Here is a 27,638-nt window from a genome sequence, read left to right on the forward strand (position 1 = left end):
TTACTCCTCTAATGTCATCTAGATTAGCTGGATAGGAATCAGAAACCGCGATGGATTTCTAACAAATGCATAAAAACCTGTTTGTCCAAAGTAGAGAATCAATCAGAATTCCCACAAGCAATGAGTCAATATTTCCCTGTTCATGTCCCTCCACTATGTTCCAATATGTGCTCTGATATGTGTTTGTTAGTGCTGTCTGTCTGGAGGAGTAGCAATAAGTATTTCAAGTCGAATAGTCAGAGGGAATTTTAGAAAGTAGTTTGAGTACATTTGAACTTATTTTTATATAAATATTATATTTTATTTTTTACATTTTTTCTTCTCTGTCTTCTGCTCAGAAGCATCTTATTTTTAAGCTTGTTTTTATTTATTTCATTCTAAAATGGAGCATCTGTCCCCAGAGCAAATAAAGCTTTTCATTGTGATGCTGAGTTGGACATTAGAGCTCCTTGGGTTTTGAAATGCCTTCGCCTTTTCTTCAGCGTTACCAATGTCTTACAGAGCAAAGTCTCTGACGGTATGTCTCCCTCTCTGTCCCAGGCCAACAGTAAGCTTGCGAGCTGCCTGACGTGCAAAACGCTGATCAAGACGGGCGAGGTGCTGCACAGCCTCGGGGCGGCCGGCACCATGGGCTCCTACTGCTCCGTCAACTGCATGAACAAGGGCAAGCTGGCCTCCACCTCCTTCATCAGTGAGTCACACAAACAGCTTTTCTGAATCAAAAACATCTAAAAACATTTACAGTTGCTAAGGGCACAGCTGGTAACGGAAAATAAATAGTGTGAAGATCTTTTTTACTACATTTTGACCAGAAAAGGACTTTCAGATGAAGTTCTGCACATTTCAACAAATCCATTAAATTAGTCAGCAGTTTTGATAACAACACAAGGTTATGTTGTCAGAGCTACGGGTTGTTATGAGTTATTTTCCTATAACTCTGTCTGAATGTATGGATGTGTATTTTCATGTTCTGATGATTGATAATTGGCTCGACAGAGTAGAATAGAAAAGCTGCCGTTTGATCGTTCATATCAGAAAACATCAAATGCATAAGCAGGCATTTGATGTCATTTGATCTTCCCTAAAAGGACCTTTATAACAAATTGAAAACATGTGTATTAAATGCATTTGGTGTGAGTTTTAATGTTTATTTAATATCCGTGTGTGTGTGTGTGTGTGTGTGTGTGTGTGTGTGTGTGTGTGTGTGTGTGTGTGTGTGTGTGTGTGTGTGTGTGTGTGTGTGTGTGTGTGTGTGTGTGTGTGTGTGTGTGTGTGTGTGTGTGTGTGTGTGTGTGTGTGTGTGTGTGTGTGTGTGTGTGTTTGTGTGTGTGTGCAGCCTCCGAGCCTACATGTCACTTCTGTAAGAGGAACTCGTTACCGCAGTATCAGGCCACGCTGCCAGAGGGAAACATCTTGAACTTCTGCAGCTCGCAGTGTGTCACCAAGTTCCAGGTGAGTGCTCTTTTCTCACTTCAAAACCAGAGGACACAGATACCTGTCCTTTTACTTTAAACAAAATATTTTCAAATGGAAATGTAATGGTCATACTGGTGGACACTGTCCCTCAGTCGTTCATGCAGCTGCAGTGAGGACGATGCTGAGAATAAGCATGCATACTGATCTTATGCAGAGTCTTTTAATAATTAGATTAAACAACACTTGGTTTTAACTTGTGTGGATCAGAGCATATATCCCAATTTATTTACACAATAATACAGACATAACCTATATACCTGATAAGAACTAAAACTTGTGAAAATGAAACCCAGATATGTCATTATTCGTATGAACAGCAGCTCTGAAAAAGATGGAGGCAGCTCAGGTTCCCTCAGTGGACTCCATGACCTAATTAGCTTTTTAAGCACCATGTTGCATAAATTTACATTTTAACAAGAAAACAGATTTATGAGACAGCCCTTATCATAACACCCACATGTAAAGACACGTTTCTGCATCTCGAAATATCTGCCAGTCAATGCATTCATTAGCTGTGTTAATCACAGCTGCTGTGCAACCAGGTGTGACACTCGACTCGTTGGATGTTGTTACACAGGTAGAGTTGTTCATTTTCTTTGTTTTTTAAATGTATTTATCAGAACACCACCCTACAAACAGCCACCAACGGACAGACAGCGATCACCACCAGAAACAACAGCGTGCAGCTGAAGTGTAACTACTGCCGAGGAGCGTTCAGCCTGAGGCCCGAAGTTCTGGACTGGGAGGTGAGAGCATCCTGAGGATTTGTAATTTGAAATTAAAGTATTTCCTTTTCACAAAGATAAGATTGGATAAGCCTTGGTGATCCATAGAGAATAAATTCCTCTATTAGGTCATTATGACGACATAAATAGAGGAAAATAAAGCGTTTAAATAATTAAAAGTACATAGAAAAAAATACAAGAACAATTTTACTAACAATTATTTAAATTTAGTAAAATAGATGCAATATTCATGTACTCAAACCTCAATAGTACTGTAAAATAATAGACGCTAAAACATGTGTATGCAAGTACTCAATCAAGAGAAAAACTTATCTTTTTAAACATTTTAATGATTATAAATTCCAGCAAAAATGCGGGGTTTGGTTCTTTATCAGGTCGAGTCATTCGTGTATGTCAACTTTGCATTATAATAAGGAACAAAAATACAACAAATTCCCTGAAACAAATTGATTTCATAGACCAAATGATTAATCAGTTACTTAATAGCCAGATAGATTAATCAGTAATAGAAGTTGCAGCCCAAGTCTAGCTTGGCTCAGAAAAAGAGTTGTAGTTGCAATCTTTTTAAATCATGCATACAGAGCATATGTGTAATTCATCTTTTAGACATAATCGGTACAATACATATAACCTAATGTGTTTGTACGTCTTCAGGAAAAGGTGTACCAGTTCTGCAGTAAGACGTGCTGCGAGGACTACAAGAAGCTGCACTGCATCGTGACGTTCTGCGAGTACTGCCAGGAGGAGAAGACGCTGCATGAAATGGTCAAGTTCTCCGGAGTCAAGAGACCCTTCTGCAGTGAAGGTATTCATATCCTCCCCTCTGGAGGACACTCAGTTAATCTGAGTCACGTTGAAGTAAATTGAGGCTAATCTTTCCCACGGAGAAAGCAAAAACGTCACATTGAATTACTGATTTCCTTTGGTTTGGTTTTCCTCCTCTTCTCTTCCTTTTCCTCCCCAGGCTGCAAGCTGTTATTTAAGCAGGATTTCATCAAGCGGTTGGGTCTGAAGTGTGTGAGCTGTAACCACTGCAGCCAGCTCTGCAAGAGGGGTTTGACCCGGCAGCTCGGAGGCATGACCCGAGACTTCTGCAGCGAGACCTGCTCCAAGAAGTTCCACGACTGGTACCACAAGGTCCGCTCACACTCACTGAAGCCGTTACTAAATGAACACACAATTATATCTGTCGCCGCTTCCTCCTTTTGTTTCCATCAAGACACTTAGACGCTTTAAACAGACCGTAGTCTTTTATAGTCTGGACTGCAGATGTCAAGACTGGCTCTAACAATACCCCTGCAGGAATGTTCTGTGCTTGCTCTGAAGCGTTCCTCTTGTCTCCACTAGGCGGCGAGGTGTGACTGCTGTAAGGTGCAGGGCAACCTGACGGAGTCCGTGATGTGGAGGGAAGAGATGAAGCAGTTCTGCGATCAGGACTGTCTGCTGAAGTTCTACCTGCAACAGAACGACCCCATCATGGTCACACAGAAAGGCCCCGAGAACTGCACCATGGGTAAGAACTGCTTCTGTGGTTGTGTGTGCACACGTGTGTTTGAGAGCTTCATTTTACCCTATCAATTGGGTTTCGTTATATAAGATTTGATTGAGCTCAAGGTTTTATCCAAATCAACTTGCAATAAGTGCATTCAACTGAGAAGAAACACACTCAGAAGAGCATGCATCCTGCAAGAGCATTAGCTATGTGCAGGACAGATATTTAATAATTATCAGGGAATTAATTCACATTATCTAAAGCATATTTATTCAGAAACAAAAGTCTTCCCTGCTTTATTTTACTATTTGTCATTAAGATTTCTCCATGAGAAGTTAATTTGATGCATTTTATTTTCCTCTCTACATGGTATGAAGCGCAAGGGGCTAAACTTGGGGTAAGTTGTGGTTTTCTTTGAATTTTTGAGGCATTATTTGTTGCTTTGTCTGAATTATTTGTTGTGAATTCCTCTGCCAATAATTGCACCACCTCTAGAGGTGTTGTGTATCCTCTTTGGATCTATTTGGTTGGCTGAAGACTTTGATGTACCTACTGTTCTTAAAAGAAAAAACTCATTTTCTGATTTAATTAAAGGTAGTTTTGTTTAAGCAGAACCCACTTTTCTGTTTGCAATCAAACCTCTTCATGTTTGTGTTTTGTACTCTTTTCTCTGGCACGTTGCAGATGGTGAATCAGGGAACTGTGGCGTACGCTGGCGGAGGTTTGATGAGAGACGTGAAGAACAAGGCCGTGCTCTGCAAGCCGCTCACGCTCACCAAGGCTACGTACTGCAAACCGCACATGCAGAGCAAGCTCCTACAGACAGGTAATCAAAGCGTCTGACTTAGAAGGGTGCAAAAACTGAATAGTGACAATATTGGTGGGATAAAGTTAGTTTGCACAAGAGAAAAAGACAGAAAACTTGGACATTTCTTTGCAGTCTTCACTTAACGTTCGTGCAGCTTGACCTACAAGCATCAGTACACACATGGATTTGCATATATAATGGTATCGGCATGTGTCTGTCCACAGATGTAGACGACGGTGTGAAGAGGGAGTATATTCCTGTACCGATACCTGTGCCTGTCTTCATCCCCGTACCCATGAATATGTATTCCCAGCTCACCCCCACCCCAATCTCTCTGCCTGTACCGGTAAGACATGACAAATGCACTGACTATTCATGCTAAAAAGACTTTAACATACAATAGAAAAATCAATTAAAGCCTCTATAATAAATGTGATGATACCAGGCTGCTTAAGTGTCTCAAAAGAGCAAAGATTAGAAAACACTTGTTTATGTTAAAATGTTGTTATTGTTGTCACCAAAGCAAAGTAAGCCCTTTATTAATCAATGCCCTGTGCTTTCCAGGTTCCTGTGCCTGTGTTCCTGCCCACCACCCTGCAGGGGGCGGAGCAGATCATCCAGACCATCAAAGATCTGAAACGAGAGGCCCCCTCAGACCCTCTGGAGGCTGACATGCTCTCTGAGGCCGAGGAGATTTCAGACGACAAGAAGCCAGGTACACTCAGAGACTATGTACTTTAAGCCATGAATGCAAAGCTTAAAGACATTATAGAGATTTAATTTGACTTACTAACTAAACAAAGTGGGAAAAATGTATTTTCATATTTGATTTTTTTTAATATCCCACAAATAAAAACGTCTGACTGTTTGACTGTAAACAACATGGCTGTGTGTTTCAGACGTGACGCTGGTGAAGGTGAAGAGCGAGCTTCTAGGGAAGAAGGCCTCCAGAAGCAGCTCTGAGGAGGAGAAGGAGAAGGAGGAGGAGGAAGAGGAGGAGAAGGAGGAGGAGGAGGAGAAGGAGGAGAAGGAGAAGGAGGTGGAGAAGGAGGAGGTGGAGGAGAAGGTGGATAAGGAGGAAGAAAAGGAGGAGGAGGAGGAGGAGGAGAAGGAGAAAGAAAAGGAAAAGGGGGAGGGGAAAGAGGACGAAAAGGAGGATAAAAAGGAACAACAGGATGAGGAGGAGGACAAGTACGAGTCTGACCTGGACCTGGAGGCAGACTTTCCTCAAGGTAAACGCCTCCTATACGTGTAGTTTAAGACCTGTAATTAAACTCCCTAGATAAAAGGTAAAAAGTAGAGAATGATTTCCAACTTCGCCTTTGTCTTATCACCTACCTTAGGTTTTATCTGAATAACATGGTCTCTTGACTGCATGAAGACACTATGTATAAAGTCTTGTGTTGTTTTGTGTCTCAGCCTCAGAGCCTGTTCCAGTCCTGGAGGGAATGGACGAGGACATGGGCTTCTCTCTACCTCCGGTCCTGGCTGAGGAGAAGGAGGAGGAGTCTGCACCTCGACCGCAGCCCAGGAGACAAGTATGTACATCAACACATGTACAAAAAGAAAATGTTTCTACTAGCCATTTTAAGTTTACCTGTATTCATTGTGTTTTGTGCTGCAGGGGAACAAGAAGCAGGCGGTGGAGGATGGCTCAGATTTGGCCTCTTCTTCCTCGTCTTCCTCTCCAGCACACAGACTGTCGGGACGGTCGGTGCCTCTCAAAGCTCGATACGGCGTCAACGCCTGGAAACGCTGGGCGCTGTCTCCTGACCAATCAGACGACACCAAAGTAAAGGACAGCTCCAAACCAGGCAAGCTAAACCAGATCATGAACGCACTCTAGTTGCTGAGTAGAAAGGAGGACCATAACTGCCATTACAATAAATAATAAATTACTGCTAAATTAAATCAAGGAATTTCAAAATAAAAGCCTAATATAAATATAAATCAATTTAAATGTACAGGTACACTTTGAAATGAAATCAAAGGAATATCTGAAAAATCAATTTTTATATTTTATTATTTCTCAATATTATTTGTATTCATTCATTATGGTAATTATTTTCCCATTTCATATATTGCTATATATTTTTAATGTGTTTCCCCACACATATGAATGAAGGGGCCTGCCGTGCAGGTGTGACCTCACTCAACATTTCATTATTTTCTATCCTCCATACAGTAGAAGTTGCTTGGCTAAAATGATACACTATTGTTTATTATCTCAAACACTTATTTTAGAACATGTAAGTTGTGTTTGCTAAGAGCAGTCCATGTTTGTTCCCTCAGCTCCTGCAGGTCGGTCTAAAAGCAACCTGCTGTCTCTGAGCTCGGAGGAGCTGAACGCCGCTCTATCCCGGTTTGTGAAGGAGGTCTGCCGGCCGGGCGGGGAGCGCTACTCTCCAGACAGCATCTTCTACCTCTGCCTGGGGATCCAGCAGGTAGGTACTGGACCAGGGAATAAAAACTACAAAACACAGCATCACCTCTCCAGCAAGTCATAGACCATGAATATAAAGTAACACCCCAAAAAGTAGAACATTGGAGATGGACACAAATCCTTGATATTGCACCACATCCGTTTTGAAATAAAAAATGTGTGAATGTAAATTATTTTCACATGAGGTTAATGCTGAGAAATTTCCACGGCAAAATGAAAAGAAAGGAGACCGAGGGTTGGAGGGTCTCTTCAGATTCCACCACACATTTTTTAGTGAGAATTAAATGATGATAGAGAGGGATTTTTTTAAAACCAGTCCATAATTGTTTTTATGAAAAATCCGGAGCATTGTGTCTATAAGATAAGTGAAAAGTGTACATTTAAAACACAATAGCACCTTGCCATGTGGTCGGCCCTATGGTGCACGTCCGTCCTTTTTTTTGTTCCTCATTTCCTGTCCCCTCTCCGTCCATATAAAAAAATAAAAGCAAATATGCCATTAACATATTATCATACTAAAATATAATATGAAAGCTATTTAAAAAAGAGATTCAAAGGCTTGGCAATCATTGTAATGTTAGCAAAGTAAACATTTAATTGACTTCCCCCAAACTACTGAGTATAATAACTAAAAATAAAACGTCTTTAAATAAAAAACTAAATCTTTTATATTTAAGATTGCCATTAAACAGTTAAAAAGACTTGGCATAGTCAACCCTGTTCTATTATAATGCCATTTGTGGTCATTGTAGAGGTAGGAACTAAAGTGAGAGAGTAAAGGTTCCCAGGGGGACAGATATAAGAGGCGCACAGTCTCTCCGTCCCTCACATGTGAGCAGCAGCAGCGACATGGCTGCAGAGAGGAGAGCAGGAGTGCCCAAAGTCTTCTGGACGGTGATTTTTCTGACAGAAAAATGTAAGATTGATTTAATATTTTAGTCAAAACGAAGTTTAAACTGTCGTTGTTTTAATGTGAAGTTGTATTAAGGGATCTATCTTAGAACACTTGGAAATGTCTGGGAACTTTCCGGGCCTTGCTTCTGTATTTCCCTCCTTTTTTGGGTTTTGTTTTACTAATGCATTTTCAGTAAGTTCATTTGTGGGTTTTTGCAAAGGTGAGCACTTGTAGTGTTTTTAGTAGAAAGTAACGTTCTTGTAAATGTGCAGATTTGTGTCCAATGATTATACCAATTTGCTGTTCACATTCTGAACCAGTGTTGATACTTGATTTAAATATGAGGACACTCGCATCACTCAATCCAGCTCTTTTTAAACGTCACTGTTGGAGTTTTACATTTTTTTAAACGTCATTTTTCTTCGTGTTTTGAAGCATCTTCACTCCAAAGGCCGGAAGGATGACCTGTTCAGCGACCCGGGCTACCGGCAGTTCGGAGAAGAGCTCAACAAGGTCCTGAAGGACTGGCAGCCCAGCGTGCTCCCTGATGGTGAGTCTGATTGAACCACCATGTGCTTCCACCAATATGGAACATTTTCAGCAGGCATGTGCTGCTCTTAAGCTCCTCCTGCTGGTGAAGATGAACTCAGTGTCCAATGATTATAACCATTTTGCTGTTCACATTCTGATCCTCTGTGATTGGACTTTTATTATTATATGAGGACACTTACACAGCCAAGCTAAATCTTTAAAAGGGGGGGGGCTTATGTATCCTTTTTATTGAGTAGTTAATATTTTCCATACGTTTTTACTTTGTGCATTTTAATGGTTCCTACTATTGTGCATTTAGTGTTGAATCATTTGTGATTTGCACAAAGTGATATGCACAGAATTGATATCTAAAAATAAACAGACAAATGTGTTTATTTAATTATGAAATAACTGAATTTACCGTGAGTGTTTGAGTTGTTCTTCTTGGTCCAAAAACATTAGTGTGTGTGTGTGTGAAGAAATGACGGTGTTTCAAATAGCTGCATGTCATTTAAATCTGCAGAATGAGGTCCTGCACATATCGATAGATTAAGAGTCATATTTCCTTGGATCCTGCACAATGATCTCCAGACTAAAGATGTTTTATGGTTTCCTCCTGCAGGCTCTCTGTGGGGCCGGGTGGAGGAGCAGAGTCTGTGGAGCAGCCGGCAGCTCGGGCAGCAGGGTCCGGACGCCCTGCTGCGCTCGCTGGTTTACCTCAACACCAAACACTTCGGGCTGCGCACCGTGGAGCAGCACCTCCGCCTGTCCTTCGCCAACGTCTACGGCCCCTGACACCGTGCATCCTGTCACCAAGGAGACTACCGTCTGCATCCGCGTGCCTTCCCTCTCTCAGGATGACAGCGGTGAGACAACGTTATAGTTTATGTTGGAGGTTCATATCATAAATTGAGAAAATGCTAAAGGTTTTATCTTCGTCTTTCAGTGCAAACAGAGTCGAGGAAGAGGAAGCGTAGCTCAGAGGACGGCGATCAGGACTTTGAAGCAGACGAAGACTCGGGAGGCTCGTCCGCTCGCTGCCCGGTGAAGAAGAACGAGTGTCTCCTGTACGACTTCTACAGATCCAAGTGGTGCGTTCAATGTTGGCAACCAACCTTGCTGAACTCTTAATGAGGAATCTTAGCGTTTTACCTTTTTTATTGACTTTATTCTGATAAATGTTCAGTTTTTTCCTGTCATGCTTGAATTAAAGATTTCTTCATCTGTAATTAAACCTTAATTGGTGTTTTTAAAGAGCAGTAACTTGATCTGAAATCAAACTTTATTTCTTGCACTTAATTAACCATAAATATGACGTCCATTCTCGCCAAATTGTATCCGTAGAAAGATAAATTTAGCTCCGTTGTCTGTGTCCCTCAGTCCTGTGATTATACCTCATTGCTGTTCACATCCAGAACTACAATGTTGACTATATTTAAATATGAGGACTTGCCTTAGAATAATCTGTCGTTTCTCAATGATTTAATAAATTCCGAACAATGAATACACACTGTGCTCATTCTTTGCCCCCACCTCGAATCACATATTTCCCTTTTTCTACATCCTTTCAATCCTTTATTTTTCCTTCTAATTTTTATACATTTCTTCCTCCTTCTGCCTCCCTTCCTCCCCTCCCTTCCTGCAGCCCGTCGTTGTTGCGGGAGCGTCTCGACGTCTTCTATGTTCAGCCGGATCCGTCCTGCGGTCCCGATGACCCCCTGTGGTTCAGCTCCACGCCGCTGGAGAGACAGATCCTGGAGAGCCTCCTCGCCAGAGTGCTCCTGGTCAGAGACGTTTACACAGACACACCCCAAGAAGAAGAGGAGGATGGGGGAGAAGCAGCTGGGGCAGAGTAGCAGCCTTTTTGACTTCATGCTTGCTGACCCTGAACACTCAGTGGAGGAGGACGCAGGGGGAAGCTAGTAGAGTGTGTGTGCTTTTCCTGCGTTTCCCCCTCTCCCCTCACATGCTGTTTCCTCCTGGTGAGGGGCGTCCACAACCGAGAACTTGAGGAGAGGGTGATGAAGAGCAGCCCGAACTATCGGATAGATTCCCAAATAGAGAGGAGAAACACAGCCACAAATGAGTCCTGATGTGTGAACTAAGTGGGATTATGGGAGGAGCTATAATTTGTTCTCATAGCGTATCAACGGTTATCATATTTAAAAAGTTAGTATGTGAAGTTGAATGCCCAGCGTGCTTATAGTGCTCAAACATCAGCTTAACTGTATTTAAACAGAACTGTGAGACATGTTATCAGCAGGGATGTAATGAATCAATTGTCTTCTGTCCTCTGTGGAGTGAAGAGCTTTAGAGTTATTTTTTACAAAGAGTTGACGGGCAGAGTAAAGCTCTGGGTTACACCAGAGCTAGTGCCCAGTATGAGCTGATGGGAGAGGGCAAGACTGGAGAAGAGTCTACTAAAGCGTGCCGATTAAAACTCCATCCTGGATGCATCAGGAGCTCAGTTTGTACAAAGATAGACGTGCAGGTAGGATTGTCTGGGCCATTATTTACGACTGTTCCCATTTCAGCAGCTCACCATGCCACATTAACTGATGCTCTATATTTCCAATTTCTATTTTAATAAAGGATGATAAAACACCAAATATTCTACTATTTTTGCAATGACCCATCCGTGTTTTAACAATGTCACTTTGTTCACTTCACTTACTGGTTTTTGAAATGTCTACGGAAGGAAGGAAGCAACAGTGTTTTGTGTTTTAGGATAAAAATGAATCGTTCACACCTGTGGGTTTGTCAGATGTATGCTCAGGTTGAAGTTTTAAACATGAACTGCAGGTGTTTCCTGGTAATGTGGGCATCACTCTACCGGACTACAAACTGCAGCGTTGCTCTTGAATGCTGTTGAGTTTGTGATTGCTCTGATGAATACTAACTTCAGAAAAGTGACCACACACCATTCTCTGGTGCAAGTTTGTTTGAAGGGATTCTTTTGTGCATGATGAAGCAGTTGATGGTGTCACCAAACTTGGTAAATAAAATTGCATATGCATTGCAGCTGGGATTTTTCTTGCTACACACGTCCAGGTTAATGAAAACTGGTCCACATGTCTTGTAATCATTCAGACAAACGGACCTTGTTTCCAGGGAAAATATCAAGAATAAGAAAAGCTATAAATTGTCCCACCTTTTTATTAAGTGCTCGCAAACTGGTGTGTTTCTGTACCCGGGTTAAGGTTGTAAAGCTGACTGTAAGTCCAAAAGTCTTGGGTCCTTCTGTTGCATTTTTCCCTGCTTGAAGGTGGAATGTCTGACTCTCCAGCATGTCTTGAACGCAGCCTCTTCCGCTCAGTCAGGCCGACATGCTGCTCTCCCACATCATACCTGAGCTGCTTTCATTTCTTCCCATCATCCCTCACTGCTCTTCCTGTCAGTGCTGCTCTCAGGCGAACCCGTTTGCACCACAGAGGACTTTCAGGAGTCTGATCCCAGGACTGTAAAAAGAGGACTGACTGTAACCCTCATGCTCTCTGCTCTCTCTGGGGCGGTCAAAGGCCACCTACAGACATGCTGCGTTTCTTCACAGGCCATTACGGGAACCTTTACTCACGTGATGTAGCATTATGCACCTCCTGAGCCCAGATTGGGTGGTTTTCAAAGTGTAAATATCACAGTGTGTGTAGTTTAGGGGTAAGAAAAACACCCAGTGAGGTCTTCAACTTAAAAAAAAGAGTATTTATTTATCCTCATGAGTTTATCCTCTTTACGTTGGGGTGGGGTTTCCACTTCCTTCTCAACCCTTGTTCATTGAAAACCTGCTGCAGCCCCTCGCCTCACTGCCATTAAGAAACATGGACAGATCAGAGACTATTTTTGAGGATTTCCTTTGTGCTTTAGTCCTTGTGTTTGTACTTCCCTGGCTTGTCTCCTTTAAAGACTGAATACTGAGCACTTTTTTTGAGTGCCCTCTTCTTCCAAGCTGTTGTAGAGTAAAAGCACATATGATATATTATTAAAAGCTGGTCGGACCTTTTTACTTTTTCATTTTTTACACTTTTATTTCTTTGGTATTTTTTTTAATTCATGTCCATAAATGACCTGATAGCTTATTTCATTTTTTGGAGTTTTATTTGCTCTCTGATTGTTTAAACACTTTGGAGAAAGTGTTGAAGTGAGGAATATTTGTTCTACTTTCTCTTGTTCACCTATTAACTGTCCTCCTGATATGTAAAGATGGATGAACTTAACTCCCAGACAACATTGAATTCTCCCCAACAAGTGCTCAAAATACAAGGAGACACCCGGAAATAAAACTCCCGACACTTCCAGAGTTTTCCTTTTCTAAAAAGTGTTCCTGTTATTTTGTACACTTGTAAGTTAATTTAATGGTCTAGAAGTGCATTTCATTTTAGAGGGTTAACACTGATCCCTTGTCACCAGCCCTGAAACCTTTAAAAGTTTGGAAGTGAACTGATCCCTGACCCCTGGATCAGAGTGCCCAGGTCTGGACCTTCAGGAGACGCTGTGGCTTTAAAGCCGAATGTGAATGTGCCTATCTGTAAATACAAAGTGAGTGAGTCTGATGTGTGTGGGCTGATCTGTGGATCATGTTAAATAAATAATTTCATTTTCTAAGCAATGTTGATGTTTTAATTTGCCTACATTAAGAACAAAGGGTCAGGTAACTACATCAGTGTTTAGTCCTGAGGTTTTACTTTCATGTGGAGATTGTCTTGAAAACTGCTGCTAACCTACGGTAATGTAAAACATAGGGATTTGATCTAAAAGGGGCTCTTTTTTTACTCAGTTCAGCTTCATATTTGTATTTTGTGCCTCTACTGGGACATGTCTCCATGCTTTAATGTTCAAAAAGCTCTTTATTTTCCTCATACTGCCTGTGCTGCAAGTCTCTTTTCACCCTCCGTCTGAAACCAGAGCCCAGTCTGCTCTGATTGGTTAGCTGGCCGGCTCTGTTTTGATTGGTCAACCCCTTAGAGATGTCGCGCCCCTTAGCCAAACTGGTACAATGTGTGGAGTGCTAGCCAATAGAAGCACGACTGTTACATAGTGATGTCATTATCGTCCAGAAGTAAACAAAAAAGGTCCGTAAATTATCCAGAGTAACTAACCACCATTTGTTTCCTTTGTAAGAAAAGTTGCTGAAGATTTTTGAATTGATATCACATAGAAAGGTAAACATTAAAAAAAGTTGCCCAGCAGATCTGACACACCAATCTTTCCTCCATATTTCCTGCAATCAGAACATAATATATTATAATCTAGCTGTGTAATGTCAGATTCACCATTCAAATACGAGTTGGAAATTAGCATCAGAAGCTCAGTATATGATGCTTAATTTCTTGAATATTTAACACCTGTGGTGAAGTTCTAGCTCAGTTTGGATAACTAAAATATATACATTTCTTCCAAATGTCAAACTGTATGAAAAGGTCAGGGGTGGATGACATTAGGCATGTTAATCTGAGAACATAATGGAAATATTTCCCCACCGGGCGTCCAGATTAAAGTCAGAGTGTTTACGTTGACACAACATGGAGGCCTCTTTGTGTTCTGACCTTCCTCGCTATCATGTCCCCTTTCTCTTTTTAACAAGGTGCCAGGCCGATATGACACTGAGGCAGGGAGAGTTATCTAAGAGATGACAGACAGCAGAGGAAGAGGAGGAGGAGGAGGAGGCCTGTCGACACACCGGGGTCAGAGTCAAGAGACAGGAAGTCGGGTTGTAAAGGTTAAAGAGGCGGGATGTGTTGCTTCACCAGGCAGCAACGCAGAGTGGTGGCCAAAGTAAGATCCTGCTTTAGATCAAAATACAGTAAATGTCTTTGAGTTATGGACTCAAAAAGATCACAATAGGTTTGACTTTTAAGAAATGGGGATAGACCTTTTCACTATTTAAGGACATTTTGTAGACCCTACACTGCTCTCCTGTTTACATGGTAAGAATGACTTCAATCACTGCTCCAATGCAACATACAATATATTTACTATACAAATAAAATAGTGCTATAGACAAAATGCTTCAAGTATTTCGCAAGAATGAAAAATATATGTATGTGAATAGTAAAAGATAAAACAAGTAGAAAATAATAAGAAACAAGTAGAAAAAATACTGTATACTGTAATAATATATACATGTCTGTGCATACATTATTTTAATGGTGACACTTTCATTTCATTATTAAATATAAAAAGAGAAATCTATATTTTTACATGCATTTCTTTTTCTTTACTCCGAATATATTTATAAAATATTTATTGATTTATGTCTTTCCACTCCCGTTTTATTTACCTAAATTTTGCCTCATTTATTTATTATTATTTTACTAAATACTTTATATTTATGGCACTCCAATGACTCCAAATCCTACTGAATAACTTTACATGAGTTTGGGATAAAGTCTATAAACTGAGTCTAGTGGTGCCATAAATGGTAATAGAGCAGTGCCCCGTCCCTCCCAACGGGGGGCGCTCTGCCCTCACAGTGATCCCCTCCCTGGGGGGGCCGGCGGAGTGTTTCTGAGCCGCTGGTTTATCGGCCATCAGCACCAGCAGATGTGTTGTTAAACTGTAACCTCCATCATTAGCCGAGGGCCGAGCCGCTGGTTTGTTGAGCTTCCCTATCAGGAGCCTCGTCTGACAAGAGGTTCCTCTGCAGTCGCCTCCTCCCATGAGCCTCTGCACACCCCTCCCCCTTTACTCCCCAGCCTCACCCTCCACACAGAAGAAGCATTGCACGAAAACTCAAATATTTTGGAGGCTTTAAGGACCAACAACTGTAAACCATCCCTTATATTTCATCATACTTTTTTTTGCTGCGGGTGGAGGTCCAACACACGGTGACAAAACCCAATTTTTTGAAGAGGCAGCTCTTTCCTTTCTGTGCTATCTGTCAGAGTTGGCCAGACTCCAGTAACTTGTCCCATTGATCTAAAGCTAAAACGGCCCTGAGCGCTCACAGCCCGGCCCGGCAGCGAGCGGGGCGGGTGTACAAACATTTTTCACCCTCGTGGGTTTTTTTTTGTTTGGGCTCAATCCCCAGCTCTTTCAGGGGGCATAAAGGAAGCGCTGTGGTCAGCAGGGTCATGTGGGCGAGGCCCGGGGGGGAGACTATAGGTGGCGATTAGGGCCTCTAATGTGCAATGAATCCTCTACGAATCACATGATATGAACTAATGTCGCCATTTAATGATAAAACAACAGCCTGTGGGAGGGAAGAGCCAGTGTGTGTGGGAGTGTGTGTGTGTGTGTGTGTGTGTAAGCGTGTGTGTATGGATGCAGTGTACAGCTGCACGGAGGACAAGAGGGCAGGAATGGATGACAACTGCATTTCTCAGGTTGTGTGCCTCAACATGCGGCGCAGGACCAGCTGGAGGACGGGACAAGGTTTCTCTGGGATGTGGGTTAAAGAGCAACACATATTCTCTCCTCTTCACTTCCTGCAGGAACAGTTTTAAAATAAAGCTCCAAATAAGTCCACTTCCTTCTTGGATGCAGCAGAAGTCATGGCTTCTTCCAAACTGAGGATGACGATATCTGGATTTAATTTCGGGGACAACAACTGTCTAACCCTACATAGACACATAAAATACACACACACACACACACACACACACACACACACACACACACACACACACACACACACACACACACACACACACACACACACACACACACAAATGACAGTGTAACCTTGGCTCTGACTGGTGGGGAGGGAGAGTGGGGGGGCTTGGATCAAGTTAAATTTAGGATAGTCCGACCCTATTTGGAGAACCAGAGAGAAGCAGTGTGTGCGCAGATTTACCAAACTTCACTTTTTCAAAAGAGCCTATAAGATATCTCTCTCACACACACACACACACACACACACACACACACACACACACACACACACACACACACACACACACACACACACACACACACACACACACACACACACACACTGGCCCTCTTAAAACGCACTACATTTTAGTGATGTAAACTGTAGCTGTGGCCTTTAAAAAACTGAAGGGTAAATAAAGAGACAACTAAGTTATGTATATTAGCATTATAAATTTTACACTTCACAAAAAACTGGTCTTGTTTACTGTATCCTAAGCCGCTAGCATTACTGTACCTCCAAGGAATCTGCAGAAAAAAGCTTTGAGGTTTCCCTAAGCCAATAAATCTATTACTACAGCAAACAATAAAACACCTAAACTGCTGTTCCAAGAAAAGAGTGTGTAAACTGAAAGAGGTTTTAATGTGTGTGCAGCTCCGTGCTCGGGTCACGTAAGGTCACTGAGGTTTGAGTAAAGTGAGGAGATGATGCCACTTTTCACATTAGTGTCAGTGTGTTTTTTTCCTTTAGTGAACCCCCCCCCCCCCCCAAAAGACAGGTGAAAATGTATTCCTCCATTTTTTCTTCCATTTGAAGCATTTTTAGAGTCATGACGACTGTACGCCTGGTGCATGCAGGTGCCAGCCAGGTGCATTGTGGGTACTGGGTTCATACTCTGGCCTCACCTGTAGGTGTCCCTGCAGAGCTGACCTCTCCTCACACACTTCTGTCATTAAGCTGATCCCCCCCCCCCCACCCCCCACCCCCTGTGTCTGTGGACAGTCAAAACAAGCCACCCCCACTGCACACTGTGCTAATGCTGCAACATTACATCATGTATAGCATGTGAGAAGGAATTAATGTATCGACTACAGGAGAATTATTTGACTTATTTAGAATTTGTTTGATTTTTTTTGTGAAGTCATACTCGAACAAAAAGAGGGTTTTCTTGTCCTGCGAAATTCTCAAATATTTTTAATACAACAAATATTTTCCATCCTTAAAATAAGTACATAACATTTACATACCCTTTTTAAATGTACTTGTCAGATATTTATCTATAATAATACATCATTTATCAATAGAGCACGTTTCAACAACAGGGCATTTCAGAGGGCTTAATAAAAGACACTACAATCATCAGGAGAAATTATAAATGTTCATTAAAATACAAATAAAAACTGTCAACAAATAACAGAATGAGATTTAAAATACTAGAATAAGTATCAGTGCAGGGTACACAAATTGAATTATCTATTTGATTTCTGAAGGTCTGTTTGTGGATCTAAAATAATGAAACGTTTTTATTCATTATTAATTATATAACATGATTTAACAAGTGGCTGTTACGCCCTAAATCACCTCAGCTGTTATTACTTCATGACTCACTGTAATGGTGCTGAGAGCGTGGCTGTGATACCGCTTTATGATTTAGTCTTTCATTATTCTTTTGTGCAAACTATTTAAAGCCTATTCTTCTCCGTTCTTTAAAGGAAGGAGGTTTTATTGACTGGTCCTTTTAAGTTTCTACGACTTGTTTTGCTAAGTTGCTTCATGGGACAAAATGATTCTTTAAAATAAACTATAATTTTAGAAACATATGTTAAGATCATAATGAGGGGGAAATAATCGACATTTTAATGAAAGAAATGCATAATATGCAAAAAGTGTGTCTAAAAACAAAGTAAGGGCTGAAATGAAAAAATCCAACGTCTCCCTAAAATATTACAATTTAGGTTTTCTTTGGTTCAATTTTCTCTTCCCACAGTGAATCCCCTTTTCTATTGTGTTTCTTAGGGATGCATTTAAAGTTCTTGTTGAAATTTCAGACTTTTTTTAATGCATTTTGGTACTTAACTGTGAGGTTGCATGATCTAAACTCTAAAAAATGCCTTCAGAAGTTTGACAGTTGGCTACTAAAGCAGGAACGTTTCTGTGAAACAAACCGACTTCTTTCCATGAGCCGCGCTCCGGCCTCAGAAACAGATTCATCACACTCCTGAAATACATAAGGAGGGCCAGAGGTATTTGTGCTGTGAGCTGAGTGTGAATTTGTGAGGTGATTAAGGGCTAAAAATAACCCACTGGTGGCCCCGGGCTGCAGGACTCAGTGAGACGACTCTCTTCCTGTGGCTTCTCCACCACGGGGCCAAGTGGGACTTTATAGGGGCCACGAGTTTAAATGGGTTAAAATAAAAATACAAACTACTGTCAGGATCATGGGGCTGAACGTCTGAACTTCCTCAGAGGTCCCCCAGCGTCACATTTGTATTTATTTATTTAAATGAAAGGCTGTCGTAATGAATTTACAGATATATTGTTGTACAATGTCCACAATTCTACATTAACGTCTTATGTTTATATAAATACATTTATCCCTTTTTGGTTTTATTTCATATTTTATTGGGCATCTCATCTTTACCTTTTTCATGTATATATAAAGTTGTTTAATTGTATTTATTTAATTGCACATTCCTACTCTGACTTCTTATGTTAATATCAATATTTGTATAATTTAATGATTTGTTTTTTAATCTTAACTTAGATTTCTGGATTCTTTTTGTGTTCACCAAGATTTATTTGATAAAAAATGGTCTCTTTTGGAAACAGGTAAGGGTCTCTGCTGTCTGTAAAGCAAAACATTTTGTATTGTTTTGTGTGAAAATGTGTAAAAACTAATAGGTTATATCCAAGCTCCAGCTGTCTGGCACAAAAGCAGTGTTACTACTATCTTTCTCAACTAGGCTGATGCTGTGATCTGTGGATAAAATGCATGATGGAGGAATGTGGTACTGTTTGGCCCTGTTTGGTGGGTGACGGGCGGAGGCCTCCGTCAGTCTACCAACAGATCCACTATCTCCCATCACTCTGCAGCCACTGCACCCAAGAGCCGGCACTCATGTAGCCTGCTGTCGTTAGTCTGCATGTCAAATATTCCACATCCTAAAGCTGCCTCTTCTCAGTGTTCAACTTATTGGACATTTATGCTCATCTGGGAGTCTCGAACGAAGACTTAAAATAACATTCAGTTTAAAAACCAATCAAGAGTTTTTGTTCCCCGTGTTTACCCCTTAGCCTGAAGAGAGTTGAAGCAGGGACGTCCCACTCCAGCTGTGTATCATATTTTTATTTAGAAATGGGCCTACAGTACAATAACACACACCTTTTTGAGCTGTGTTGGAAATGGGGAACAGGACATTTCAACACAACAACAATTCTTTTTAGATGCCTTTATCTTCTAAGTATTTTCAGGTTAAGGTTATTCATATGTACCTGTAGGTAGTTTGCAGATAAAAAGACAAGGGATCCATCCTGACACACATTCTTAAAACAACACGGACAAATTTCTAACACAATTTGTATTAAATAAATTGGCATCTGTGTGACACTGCTACGACTTATTCCTTTGTGCGAAAGCTGCAGGAATAAAGCTGTTTTTATACCGCTTTGTTCTACACTTTGGGACAACTAACCTCCGGCCCGAAAGGAGATGCTTAAATTCTGAGTGCAGAGGGGCGGGCGGGGGAGTCATCGTTCAGTATAGAGCTGGATAACCGCTGGAGCTGCCTGAGGTTCAGGGTCTCCAGGTTTAGCTGTGGCTCACCAATCAGTCTGCTGGACCAGTATATGATCTGAGTTAGAGTTCTCAAGTAACAACATGTTGCTGATAATACTTATAGTATATTAATATCTTTTTTTTAAATAAATAACTAATATTAGGCCGTGGAGAAACCCACATCACGGATACTCAGCAGTATTTTTAAGTTTGACTCCTTCAGCTGCACAGTATTTCATTTTACATACAGATTTTTAACCATAAACGTTCAGTAAATTCCCTTATCTCTCTCTACGTATATGAGTGTGTGTTTTAACTGTTGCCCTGTCGATGCCCGCTGTGGCCAGAGTTCAAAGGGTTCATTTCGCCCACCCCCCTCATGTATTACACAGTGTTGTTAATTACCTTCGCTCTGTAGAGGGTGCAGCCTGAGTTTGTGAGAGATGTTTGACTCTCAGGTGCGAGACTGACACGTCCGCCTTATTTTAATTATTCCTGGATGTGGTTATTGAAGTGGGCCTGGCTTCTCTGGCTCAGCTTCACTTGTGACATTTGCTGTGGGGATTCAAAGGGGGGGGGGGGTCAGAGGTCAAAGAGCCTACAGAGAGAGCGATGCCTTAGAAACTCTCCTGATGTGGACAGAACATCTCATCCTCAAATATAGACCGGACAGGAAGAGAAAAAATGGACTGACTTTTCGGGGGTTTGACTTTCCTTTGGAGTATTATAATATTCTCATGGGTAAAGAGTTTTATCTTGAGGGGGGGTTTTCGGTTAGCTGATATCAGCAGCCTGTGAAGACTAAATATTTGACCTTTTGAGGTTTTTTTTATATTTAGTTGTGAAATTATCCTCAGGCTCCTTCCTTACAATGTCTAGAATATCAGGGATCAGTACCCCCACATTAATATAAGGTATTATTCTTAAAATGACTAGTTTATTTTCATTTTTCTTAAAGTGTATTTTGATCCGAGAGATTTTTAACTCTTTTTTTTATATACTGGACTTACTACAAATATTCCTCAGAAATTACAACTCCATATCTTCCAGGAACAATGACATAACATGGTGCTTGAATATTTTCCTTTTAGCTGACGCCTTAAATCTAATGTTTGTATATAATAAATATATAATAAGTACCTTTTGGATTGACTGAGGTCTTAAACTGATTGTGAAATTGAAAAAATGAAAGTGAGAACAACAATTATGGTACAAAAAATTTATTTAGTAACAGTTTTGTAAACATTTGAGGTAAATGAACATTTACATCAACTTGTTCTTACAAAAGAATCATTCATACACAAGGCACTTCTCTTGTTTAAGACAGCATTGAAAACAGGTTGCTGTTCTGAGCACGGTGAGATGGTTTCCTCCCTGACGAGCCGGAGAAATCATCCGCATGAAACGTAAGAGGAGAGAGTTTCCCAGGAGTCACGGGGGACCAACGGGCTTTGAACACAACATCGTGTCAGGGGGCTTCGTCTGCAGGGTGAGGGGAGGGCCAGCGACCCGGCTAACTCAACAGTGGAGTCCCGTCTGTGAGAACAAACTGCGTGAACACACAGAAAAACACCCCTCTGTTTATTCTCTCTCTCCCAGTGTATTTGAAATGCTCTATCTTCAGACTTCTCTGAGTTTGAGATGAATAAGTGTTTTTGTTAATACTGCCTTCTCTGTGAGGAGTCACTTTAAGACATGTTTTCCTTTGAGGAGCGTAGAGATTGGCAGTTTTCTCGTCACACTCTCTTTCTCTCTCTCTCTCTCTCTCCCTCTATACTACTACTACCGATATCATCATCGTAGAACAGCAATTTTTCTTTTCCTAAATGTGCAAATGTTTATCAACTACCAAAATGTAAACTTTAGGGATCAAAAACAAATGTAGGTAACAGATTTTCTTTTGTCATTTTGAACAAGAAACATGGATTTGTAAAGGCTGCTTTTACTCATGCGCTGTGTCGTGTTTGTTCTCCTCTTTGTGTTTCTGTTTGCACTAAATGTCATTTAAGCAACTTAAGTAAGATGAGACATTTTACCGATATGGGTACAGATACTCTAACACCATACAGTACCATCTTTTTGTAACCCCCACCCCCAAAAATAATTGCTCTCTCTCCAGTGTATTAACCTGCACATTAACTGCTGGGAAAGTAGTTTTTCCTAAAATGCACAACCATATTAATACTGAATAGCCTTGTTTTGCCCTGTGGATGCAAAAGGCCCGATGCAGATTTGCAGAGGATTCAACTTTTTACTTAAAATGTTGACCGAGAGGGGAACTCACAGGGTCAAACAGTGGGTTAAGGTGTCTGTAAAGCAGAGACGTGCCCGGGTTGTGAATGAACCAAACAGCACAGAGACACGACTGCTGCTCAAAGTTTCTAAAGATCTCTAGGAATTAAGATGAACACAACAAATTAGAAGGTCATCTGCGTCTGTATTTCTTACTTTTTGTTGTTGAGTAATATTCAATTAAAGAAATGAGCACTTTTCAGAGTAAAACCGATGATGAAGCAATGGGAAATGTGTGACGGTGAATATTGTTAAACCCCCAAAACTTGCTCTCAATATGTTGGTGTGATGATTAAAAGGGGGGAATGTTAAAATATACACGTTTGAAGGCTATCGTCTGAACGGAATAAGGACAATATCGTTTTCCTTTTCATCAGATAGTGGCTGCCATGCATTCTGTTTAATATCTTAAAAGATAGTTTGAAGGCCATATCTCATTTGTGCAGTGAGTGCCTGAAGGAAACGCAGACAGAGGAAGGCTTTTGCAAAGTAACGGCATGGTGGAAACGTTTAGATGCCTATGTTATTGACAATGAAGTGCTTGTAGTTACCCAGGTGCATTCTGGGAATCACAGGGATGACTTCTACCAGCAGGTTTGACCCATATCCCGTCCACACTATGCTGAGGACTTGGGGAATATCACATCAGTCCATTGCTATCCATCCATCTCAATTACAATATAATATGTCTCTGCAATGGATCATGGGTAAAACCAAGCTAACCAGCTTTGCCGTGAGCATTTCTGGGTGAATCGGTGAGTTGTAGGGCTACACATGCTGGCATGCACAGGGAACACAACACAAGTAATGTTTGCTGATGATATTTCTTCGTGCATGGGCTTAAGACCTTGTAGGTCAGAGGACAAACGCTGGAGCAGGCAGTGCACGTCTGCTGCAGATTAAACTGTGAAACCAGATGAAAAAAAGAACAAGCTTTATAAGCAAATTGTCTGGCTACACGTGGAATAACTCATCTGTACAACAACGCCGCCGACCTGTGCCTCCTCCAGATAAAATAAAATGTATCCAGTCATTGTTTCGACCCCCCCCCCCCCCAAAACCAAACACGTTGGTGAGATGTGTCCATTTTGATGCAAAATTATGACATCACAATGTCCTTCGCTCCATCCAATCGCCATAAGCGGAGCCTTCTGACTTCATAAGCACTGCATGATCACATTTAATGTGCATAAATTAAGACAATCCAAAAAAAACAAACCTACTCTGCAACTCACCGATTGCACTAAATCAACGACTGCTGCGGGTCGAGTCCTTTCACATTAAACCTTTTCTGCTCTCCTGTCTTTTGTCACCTCGCCTTCTTTTGGTTTTCCATTTTTGTGTGTGTTTTTGCAGGTGTGGGATTCTTATCTCTGAGAATCACTGTATTTCAGGGGGTGGGGTTTGGGAAAGGGAGGGTTCAGGGACATGAAAGGGAGGAAGAGATTTAGACAGCCAGGTCGCTCGGCCGGGCCCGGATGCTGCTCTTGCTGGCCCGACTGAGCCGCCGGGGGTCTGTGCTGACCGTCACTGGAGGCTGGTGCATCTCCACAGTGGTGGTGGTGACGTAGCCCTCCTCCAGCTCGCTCTTACCCCCGCTCCAGCTGCCTGCGTTGGACACGGTGCCCGGGCTGCTGCTGCTGCTGCTCGAGGCGGCAGTGGCGGTGGAGTTGTCGATGTTGGTGTTACTCGTGGTGTTGCTGGCTGGAGGAAGCAGCGCAGCGTTGACGCTCTGCTGCTGCTTGTCGGTGGAGGAAGAGGATGATGGGGAGGGGGAGGTGGCCTTCATCTCCCGAGTCTGCTGCTCGGTGGCCAGGTTGGCCCAGTTCTGCTCCGCGGCCAGCCTGTGGTTGTTGTTGTTGCTGATGTAGTAGTGGGAGGAGGGGGAGGGCTCCTCCTGCTGGAGCTCTTCCATCTTGAACTCCTCCGTAGAGGGCATGGCTGCCGGCCCCAGGGGCAGCTGGAAGGCCCCACTGCCCGCCGTCACATCCGTGTAGTTGGGGGGGTAGCTGAGGCTGGAGGGGGCAGTTCTGGAGGCCGAGGGCAAGCACTCGGGCTCGGCGATGTTGACACGGCGCAGCGACTCGTGGTCGGGGGCAAACTCGTTCGTCATCCCCTGTTTAACTTTCTTCCATCCAAGGTGATAGATCTCTAACAAATTCAGCAAAAGAGACACGCAAGCCACCACAAGCATAAATATAATAAAAATAGTCTTTTCCGTGGGCCTGGATATGAAGCAGTCCACGGTGTTGGGGCAGGGCCAACGCGCACACTTGTACAGGGGCCTCAGCTGGAAGCCATAGAGGAAATACTGGCCCAAAATGAATCCCACTTCAAACAGGGTCTTGAAAATAATGTTGAACACATAAGTACGCAGCAACGCGCCTCTGATACGGATTTTGCCGTGCTCATCCCTGATGGGCGGCTTCTCCTTCTTGCCGCCTCCTCCTCCTCCGTTTCTATAAAGGAGTTCTTTCTCCTCCTGAAACCGGTGTGCTTTGCGCGACTCCTCCTCCTTCTCTTTCCGCTTCTCCTCCATGCGGACGATGTGTAGCACATGGCCCAGGTAGATGAGGGTCGGCGTGGACACGAAGATGATCTGCAGCACCCAGAAGCGGATGTGGGAGATGGGGAAGGCCTCGTCGTAGCAGACATTCTCGCAACCGGGCTGCTGGGTGTTGCAGGTGAAGTCGGACTGCTCGTCGCCCCAGACCTCTTCGGCCGCCGCCCCCAGCACCAGGATCCTGAAGATGAAGAGGACGGTCAGCCAGACTTTGCCGATGACCGTCGAGTGCTCCTGAGCGTTCTCCAGCAGCCGCCCCAGAAAGCTCCAGTCGCCCATGCTTCACGATTTCTAGCCTATGGAGAAAGTACAGGCTGGAGGTCACAAAGAAGGGGAGGGATTGGAAACAGAGTTAAAGAGATGCAGTGAATCTACTCTCAAAGTTCATCTAAACATTAGTCATCGAGGCCTTACCCCCAAACTACACATGTGGACACACACATAGACACATGGAGGACGGTGGAGGTGTCGACTAAACTCCGACATATTTCTCTTTTTCATAAAACGCTTAGCAGAACAAGGTCTTTATAGAAAAACTGCCACGTAGGCGTCGGATGTCGATAACAAATCGAAACACCGCATTCACACACAGACGCTTTTTGGCAGCTCTTTTACTGTATAGGCCAGCTGTTTGACCGAACCCTGGTTCACGCTCCCTTTCTCTCTCTCTCTCTCTCTCTCTCCCACTGTCTCTCTCTCTGTCTCTCTGTCTGGCCTGTCTCTCTCTCTCACCTGCTCGCTCCACTGCTCAGCAGGCATGTGCTGAGATCAACATTATAATGTTCGAAAACAGCATTTAGCGGCGATGGGGCTCTGGTGTGGCACATGCACACAGACACACACAGACACACACATACACACACACACACACACACACACACACACACACACACACACACACACACACACACACACACACACACACACACAGAGAAACAAATACCTGAACACACACACACACACACACACACACACACACACACACACACACACACACACACACACACACACACACACATACTGCCCTCCCTTCCTCTCTCTGCCTGTCAACTGTAACACTAAAGCCACAGGGATCAAATAGAAATGCTTTACTGTAATTATGAAATATAATGATCCAACAACACCGTATGACAGATTCTGAAGAAATAAGCAGTTTTCACGTTTTTAAAAACAGCTAAAGTGGAAATTGTAATTTAAAAGATTTGCTATGTTAACACCAATTAATGTTCTAATATGTTTTGGGGTTAAGTCAATTATTCAGTCTTTAAAGACTCAAATCAAAATGCAAGTTAATGTCTTTAATTTGTTAAACAGTCCCAAATAAGTTCATAAAAAAGAGAAAATAAGCATTTAAAGCTGTTTTGCCAGATTAATAAATATTAATATAAGTATAAATTAAACAATTATTATCTGATAATTAACACATTTTTTTTGCACTACATTTGGAATACAGTGTTATAGATTTTAAGTAAACTAAGTTAGTACTTTTCAAACAACCTTTTCAGCTTTTTGGGTAAACCACATTAATATTTGTGGGTATTTTCTGTCCACTTATGGAATATAAATTTGATTAATCTGCTATGAGAAAGGCAGGGCTATCCTGTTGCTATCATTTAAACACAGAACAAATAATATTCATACAACAAATTCAACACACAGAGGAGAAACTTACTAAAATATTCTTGTATTAAAGGTAGTAAATCCATCGACTAGGGTTCACAATATGTATGACACCTGGAAGAGAAAGAACAGTTGGACAGTAATCAATTTACTTTCTTTAGGACTGTGGATGAAGTTTAGATCAAAACGAGTGAATAAAACTAAAGAATACATGAAGAAGTTATTTTTATCAATCATTTATAGAAAATCTATCAAGATTACATTAATAAAACTACTAGATGTTTTGATTGAAGTTCAAAATGGTATGGAACAGTTTTTCTTTTCAATACTTGCTAAAAATATGACTCATTAGTTGTATAATAAGTGGTTTATGTATAGGGAACACTTAAACCCAGATAGCCAAGTACCATTTGCTGATGACTCAATTATTGGTGTCAAACTTTGACTGATTTTCTCCCAGTTTCACAGGTATTTGAGGCATTTCTGCCGGCTGGTGGTGAAAGTTAACAGACAGAGCCAGGTTCAAATACAAAGCCATACCTGCAGCAGGCTGACAATACAGACTGTGCCAGAGAGCCCAGACTCTCTTTAAGCTTTGTCAGGCTTTTGTGCCCCTTCTTCTTGTTGAGTAAAACTGAAGCAACACTTAATTAACATTTAATTGATCTTACTTTAAGCCAGGATATTGTTCACAGCAGTTTCTATCCGTCATACCTTTAGACCGGAGATGTCATACTTAAATAGGGAAAGCAAATCCATCTGCCATCTTTGGTGCCATCATGTGCGTTGAACAGCGTGTAGACCTGCAGCGACCCTCCCAACCTGTCGCTTCTCTCTCAACTCTTTTAAAAACAAAAAATGATAAACCCTGCCTCTCACACTCTCTCGTGCACAAACGTCTCCGGTCTTGCTGTCTTTGTCCCGGGCCCGGTCACTTGCGCAAAAGAAAAAGTTGTCCTTTTGTTGTTGTTAGTTTTTGGAGGCGGCTTGGAGTCGGAGATGGGGCTCGGTCAAACGGAGCTGCCTCCCGTTTCCAGCCATGTCTGGACTGTCACATTGTGTGACCATGCATGAGTGAATCCACAGAGTCATCAGCCTGTCCGGTGACACACCACGCCCCTGACAACCTCCCCAAAAACCTGCCCGAAAAGTGCGCAAAAACATGCCGGAAATGAGCCCCAAAAACGTTCGCGCAACTTTTTACAGAACTTTGATGTAGTATACACACTTAGAAAAACTACCAAACGTTTAACAAAACCACATAGAAATCCATTAAAGCTGCATTTAAAGTAGGAAAATGCTATTAGATTACTTATTAAAGGAGGAAAGGCATTATAAAACAGTCATAAAGTCACGATTAATCGATTAAATCCTATTGAATCGACCAACTTTATAAACAGACGTTACTT

The 27,638-nt window shown here is 42.0% G+C and overlaps 2 protein-coding genes across 4 annotated transcripts in view; one reads left to right on the forward strand and one right to left on the reverse strand.

Annotated features, from left to right (window-relative positions):
* Positions 1 to 11,000, forward strand: part of zmym2 (zinc finger, MYM-type 2) — a 25,600-nt gene extending 14,600 nt beyond the window's left edge. The window contains 19 exon segments of the mRNA XM_063887133.1: positions 541 to 691; positions 1,337 to 1,452; positions 2,097 to 2,222; positions 2,877 to 3,027; positions 3,187 to 3,359; positions 3,570 to 3,735; positions 4,092 to 4,111; positions 4,399 to 4,540; positions 4,747 to 4,868; positions 5,087 to 5,237; positions 5,422 to 5,754; positions 5,942 to 6,060; positions 6,147 to 6,336; positions 6,815 to 6,966; positions 8,296 to 8,410; positions 9,014 to 9,180; positions 9,182 to 9,257; positions 9,338 to 9,482; positions 10,037 to 11,000. Coding sequence (XP_063743203.1) covers positions 541 to 691; positions 1,337 to 1,452; positions 2,097 to 2,222; positions 2,877 to 3,027; positions 3,187 to 3,359; positions 3,570 to 3,735; positions 4,092 to 4,111; positions 4,399 to 4,540; positions 4,747 to 4,868; positions 5,087 to 5,237; positions 5,422 to 5,754; positions 5,942 to 6,060; positions 6,147 to 6,336; positions 6,815 to 6,966; positions 8,296 to 8,410; positions 9,014 to 9,180; positions 9,182 to 9,257; positions 9,338 to 9,482; positions 10,037 to 10,247 — 2,826 coding nt within the window. The 3' untranslated portion in view covers positions 10,248 to 11,000.
* Positions 11,001 to 21,493: 10,493 nt separating this feature from the next.
* gja3 (gap junction protein, alpha 3) lies at positions 21,494 to 27,282 on the reverse strand. 3 transcript variants are annotated; one of them, XM_063888388.1, is made up of 3 exons: positions 26,944 to 27,282; positions 26,282 to 26,343; positions 21,494 to 24,905 (listed from the first exon to the last, which is right to left on the reverse strand). In XM_063888388.1, the coding sequence occupies exon 3, from the start codon at positions 24,886 to 24,888 to the stop codon at positions 23,494 to 23,496; it is 1,395 nt and encodes a 464-aa protein (XP_063744458.1). In that variant the 5' UTR covers positions 24,889 to 24,905; positions 26,282 to 26,343; positions 26,944 to 27,282; the 3' UTR covers positions 21,494 to 23,493. The 3 variants fall into 3 exon arrangements, with proteins under 3 accessions (XP_063744458.1, XP_063744457.1, XP_063744459.1); XM_063888387.1 differs by having other exon boundaries at positions 21,494 to 24,923; XM_063888389.1 differs by lacking the exons at positions 26,282 to 26,343; positions 26,944 to 27,282 and adding an exon at positions 25,024 to 25,231 and having other exon boundaries at positions 21,494 to 24,923.
* Positions 27,283 to 27,638: the final 356 nt, after the last annotated feature.

This window comes from Eleginops maclovinus, chromosome 7 (assembly GCF_036324505.1).
Source record: "Eleginops maclovinus isolate JMC-PN-2008 ecotype Puerto Natales chromosome 7, JC_Emac_rtc_rv5, whole genome shotgun sequence".
Classification (NCBI taxonomy): domain Eukaryota; kingdom Metazoa; phylum Chordata; class Actinopteri; order Perciformes; family Eleginopidae; genus Eleginops; species Eleginops maclovinus.